This window comes from Camelus dromedarius, chromosome 5 (assembly GCF_036321535.1).
Source record: "Camelus dromedarius isolate mCamDro1 chromosome 5, mCamDro1.pat, whole genome shotgun sequence".
NCBI classification, from domain to species: Eukaryota; Metazoa; Chordata; class Mammalia; order Artiodactyla; family Camelidae; genus Camelus; species Camelus dromedarius.
In genome coordinates this window covers 29,674,187-29,679,144 of record NC_087440.1, presented here as the reverse complement: position 1 = coordinate 29,679,144, position 4,958 = coordinate 29,674,187, and the positions used below count along the sequence as shown (strand labels likewise).

Here is a 4,958-nt window from a genome sequence, read left to right as displayed (position 1 = left end):
GACTGATAGGCTAGGTCAGCTCCCAGGTGCCAGGGGCTGCTTTCCTCTCTCACTGTGTGACAGGGATCCAGAAATGAGAAAGGCAGTTCCTGTCCTCGAGGAGCTCTCTTAAGGGGAAGCACATGTAAATAAATAAATTACCTTACAATGTGGTACATGTAATACAGAAGTGTTAAAAGCAACTACAACAAATTATTACTTAGCATGTATTCAAGTTTCATTTCAAACTTGCCACAAAGGAACTACATCTCTAAGTAAATTTGTTGAGTTTCTTCTGGTTGAGAGTTTTTTTTCTCTCTCTTTTAATAGAAAGTGTGTTTAGATAAGATTGTTAGACTAAGTGTAAAAAAGAAGTGTCTCTTAGAGATTATAGAAAGGTCTCATGGTTTGTTAAAAGTCACTGCACCATTATGTACATTAAATCTATACATGAAACATGTGCAGTCTTTTTGTATATCAGTTATACCTAAATAAAAATGTTTTTACAAAGCCACTGTAACCATTTGGTAAAGGACATTAGACTTGTCCTAGAACTGATGATAAATCTTTCAGGAAAGTCTAGTTTCCCTCATATAGCAATCCCATTTTATCATTCCAACAAGGAAAGCCTTTAAGAAAAGTTACTGCATGTTGAAGTCCAGTGAATTAAGGTTTTAGTAGTCAGCATAGGTATTTAAGCTGGGCAATTTCAGGGAAAAAAAATGGCCTCTAACTACTCAGAGTGTGGACTAAAAGGCCACTGAAAGGACTTAACACATCTTATTTTTCATTAGAACAGGGAAGGATGGAACACCTTTGGCTCATGAATTTTGACTAATTCTCCTTCCAAACAGGACATTTCTCAGGGCAAGTTTCATGTCCTTATTACGAAGACTATAGATCAGGGGATTAAAAAGAGGAGTCATGACTGAATATATCAGTGTGAGGATTTTCTGCATCAAAGTTGAGATGCCATATGTAGGACTCACATACATTACCATGACTGTCCCATAGAAAAGAGATACCACAGCTAAATGAGATCCACAAGTGGAAAAGGCCTTTCTCCGGCCAGCAGCAGAAGGGACCTGAAAAACAGCTCTGAGCAACAGGGTATAGGATTGAAGAATGTACATAATAGTGAAAAAGAGGACAAGGGAACTCTGAGTATAGAAAATAGATTCAGTAATGGGAGCTGGTGCACAGGACAGAGCCATCAGTGGGTCCATATCACACAGGAAGTGATCAATGATGTTGGGTCCACAGAAGGGGAGTTGGGAGATGAAAAAAATGGGGATTGGGTAGCCAAGGAATCCAATGAGCCAGCAGAGAGACACCAGCATTCTACAGAGCTTCCCAGTCATGATGGTGGAGTAGTGCAGTGGGTGGCAGATGGCCTGGTACCGATCATAAGCCATTACTGCCAAGAAGAGACATTCAGCTGTGCCCAGGGAAAAGAAGAAATAGAACTGGAGGAAGCAGCCAGAAAATGAGATGGCCTTGGTTTTGGAGAGAATGTTGGCTAGCATATTAGGAACAGTGGAGGAAACATACCAGATCTCAAGGAAGGCAAAGTTTCCCAGTAGAAAGTACATGGGAGTGTGTAGTTGTGGGTCCCATCTCACTGCACAGATAATGGCTCCATTCCCCAGCAAGGTCAAGGCATAAACCATCACCAACAGTGAGAAGAGAAAAATCTGTATCTCCCAGCACCCAGGGAATCCCAGGAGAACAAACTCCGTCACAATGTATGTTGCTGACCTATTCATGGCTCTTCAATCTACAAAGAAGAAAGACATGACTGTAACCCAAGTTGCTTTGCTTCCTGCATGTCTTATGGATTTTATTGAAAGGGAACTTAAACTCTACAGGAAAATGTATGAGATATTTTGAAACCAGTTGGGAATAAATCCCACCTTACTTTGAACTGATTGTGGTTCTAAGTCTCAGGATTACTTTGCTAAAGTCCAGTGCAGCAAGATCTGTATCAGTTAGTACAACCAGTGGTACAAATTTTTCTTTTAAATTTTGATCTTTAAGAGGACCTTCTCTGATTTTGGTCTGTTTTTCTAAAGTTGATTATGGGTCTTTATGCACAAACTCATCCACTTTCTCTTGTTCAGCTTATTTTGTTAAAAAAGTGACGTATATTTTGAGAATAGCTGGTGAGAGGTTGAGCTAAAAATGGCAACAGAACAGAATCAGTTGACTTATACATGGAGATAAAACTTACCTCAGGACACTGGCTTTTCAGAATAGTCTAATCAACTGAATTAATTGTCACAGACATCACTACACTCAAGACTCCAGGCTGTTCCTAATTTCCCTTTAGAGATTTTCTTTTGAAATATCAGTCTAACCAGCTGAGTGATACCTAAACAATATACACAAGACCCAGTACATCATAAATATTTGCTTTAAAGAACAAGTGAGAATATTATTTTAAAATATCCCTATTTTTAAGTTTATGATACTTAGGAACCAGGATTTGGACTAGTCCCCTGTTGGTGGTTTTTCAAAAAGCATGAAAAAGGAAGTTTGAGCATGCGCACTCTAAAGTTGTCCAGTTTTCCAATCAATGTTGAATTCAAAAGGTATCTGTTTACTACCTTCACTGAATAAGGTGCTCAATGGATGATTCCCAGACTGTTATTTACAAAGCATAAATAAATCACTTTCTCTGCTACAGGTCAGGAACTAAGCACAGGCTCACAGATTTACACCAGAAACCAAAGTCATGAGATCTGTGCTGCTTCTCCTCCTTTCTGAAAAAATGAACCATGTTGGATTAACGGGAGTAACAGTTGAGGGCACTCTCCATCATACACTGACAACTTCACACCTCTCTTCATCTTTTCTGCTACCATACCCTGTAAGATTTATTGGCAGCAATGGTATCTTTCCTGTTGCTTTTGGTGAAAGTGTAGATAAGTAATGGGATGATCAAAGGGTGGGAAGCTTAATGGAAAGCTTAATGACTCTGTTAAGTTCTGCATAACTCCACATTCCAAAGCCTCCAAAATTACTCTCTGGGAATAGTTAGGGTATTAGAATGAAATATTCACTATTTTATGCCAGAAACATACTGTTTCTCATGTTTTGGGGATTTATAAATTGTTATATGAGGAAAATCAGAGAAGACCAGCTTTTTCATACACTTCTTTCCAACACAAGAAACCAGCCAACCAATCAGCCAATCAACTCAGCAGTCCACCCACTATTTGGAAATAGCTTGATTAAACAGCTTCCTTCCAAATGTCCTTCACTTGGTAAACTGTCTTCTCAGGTAGTCTGAGCGTAGACTATACCACCTTATTACTCCTGGAAGTTGAGATTGCTTCCAGAAAGATGGTTCCTATTAGTCATAAAATCATAGAATTGGAAAAAATGGTGCAGATGATCTGTTCTAACTGTTCATTTACAGATAGGCTTCACAGAGGGTGCATGACTTTTAATCCAATGAACATAAATGTCCTATGTTCAAATACAATGTTTACTATACCATTACAGAGGAATAATGACTAAACAGATTGATAAAGTAAAATGAACTCTGTTGTATATCACAGCAGTGGCTGTAGTATGGACAATTAGTCATTTTCTCTTACATTCGGTGAATTTCCTGGCTCAGCTTGGAGTGAGGGATGGGCACGGTGTAGTTGAACACAAAGGCATCTTCTCCTCATTGGCTCTGGTGAGGAAAACTCCAGGTGAGGGTATTTTATGTGGTCCAGTAGACTTCCTTCACTTCTGGAGGCTCCAGAGATTTGCTTTCTAGGAGTTTGCTGAGAAAATTAAGATATAAAGCAGTGTTTAATCTTAGGGATTACTCTAAAACTCCATGTCTCTCCCCAGGTGGTCCCAGCGGCTTCCTGAGTTTCCCCTGGGGTATCTCCTCTTTTCAAACTTTGGAGCTTATCTACATTTCAATAGAGTAGCTCCTAGAGGGTTGCTGGAGTCAAGGAAACGGAGAATCCAGGGGAAATACTGGGCAAATATCAGGAGGATTTTCACTGCAGAGATTCAATTCCATTAAGGAATCACCCTCTGTGCAGATCAGTGGGAAAAATGGAAGTTTTGCCCATGGCTTTAATTTTGAAAATGAGACATGTTTGTGAACAAATATTTCCTCTCTAGCTTAAATGAATTGCTACAACACAGTGAAACAGGAAACTGTATTCTGTTGGTCACTTTAAAATCAGGCCAGAAATACTTCAAGCATCAAGAGGGAAAAATACCTAGAAATCAATTTAAGCAAGGAGGTGAGAGTTCTGTACACTGAAAAGTATAAGATGTTGGTGAAAGAAATTGATGAAAGCACAAATTAGTGGGAAGCTATTGTGTGTTCATGAACTGGAAGAATTAATATTGTTAAAATGTCCATACTGCTCAAAGCCATCTGTAGATTCAGTGCAATCTCTATCAAAATTCCAATGGCATTTTCCACAGAAATAAAAGCAATCCTAATTACGTATAAAACCAGAAAAGACCCAAACAGCGAACGCTATAGAATACTGTTCAGTCATAAAAATGAAGGTAATTCTACAATTTGCAACAACATGGATGAACATGGAGGACATTATGATAAGTGAAGTAAGTCAAACACAGAAATATAAATACTGTATGATTTCACTTATATATGGAATCTAAAAAGTTGAACTCCTCAATCCAGCTTGCTGAATGGTGATTTCCAGGGGCTGGTGGGTGCAAGAGATAGGCAGATGTTGGTTAAAGGGTACAAACTTCCAGATGAATACAAACTTGAGATGAATAAGTTCTGCAGATCTAAGGTACAGCACAGTGACTATAATTAATAATATTGTATTGTATTGTACTTGAAATCTGCTAAGGGAGATCTTAAGTGTTCTCACTACACAAAAAAGGTAACTATGTGAGGTAATAGATGTGTTAATTAACTTGAGGTAGTAAGCATTTCATAGTGTATACACATATTAAATCACCATGTTGTATATCTTAAAAATATC

The 4,958-nt window shown here is 38.4% G+C and overlaps 1 protein-coding gene across 1 annotated transcript; it reads right to left on the bottom strand.

Annotated features, from left to right (window-relative positions):
- Positions 1-800: 800 nt before the first annotated feature.
- On the bottom strand, positions 801-1,775 carry LOC105097654 (olfactory receptor 11H4). Its single transcript, XM_010990236.3, has one exon. It carries the CDS (start codon positions 1,743-1,745, stop codon positions 801-803), a length of 945 nt encoding a protein of 314 aa, XP_010988538.3. The 5' UTR covers positions 1,746-1,775.
- Between the last annotated feature and the right edge of the window lie 3,183 nt (positions 1,776-4,958).

What these genes read in the sequence shown, in the direction of transcription:
- LOC105097654 (XM_010990236.3), bottom strand. Translation starts at nt 1,745, where the DNA reads ATGAATAGGTCAGCAACATACATTGTGACGGAGTTTGTTCTCCTGGGA.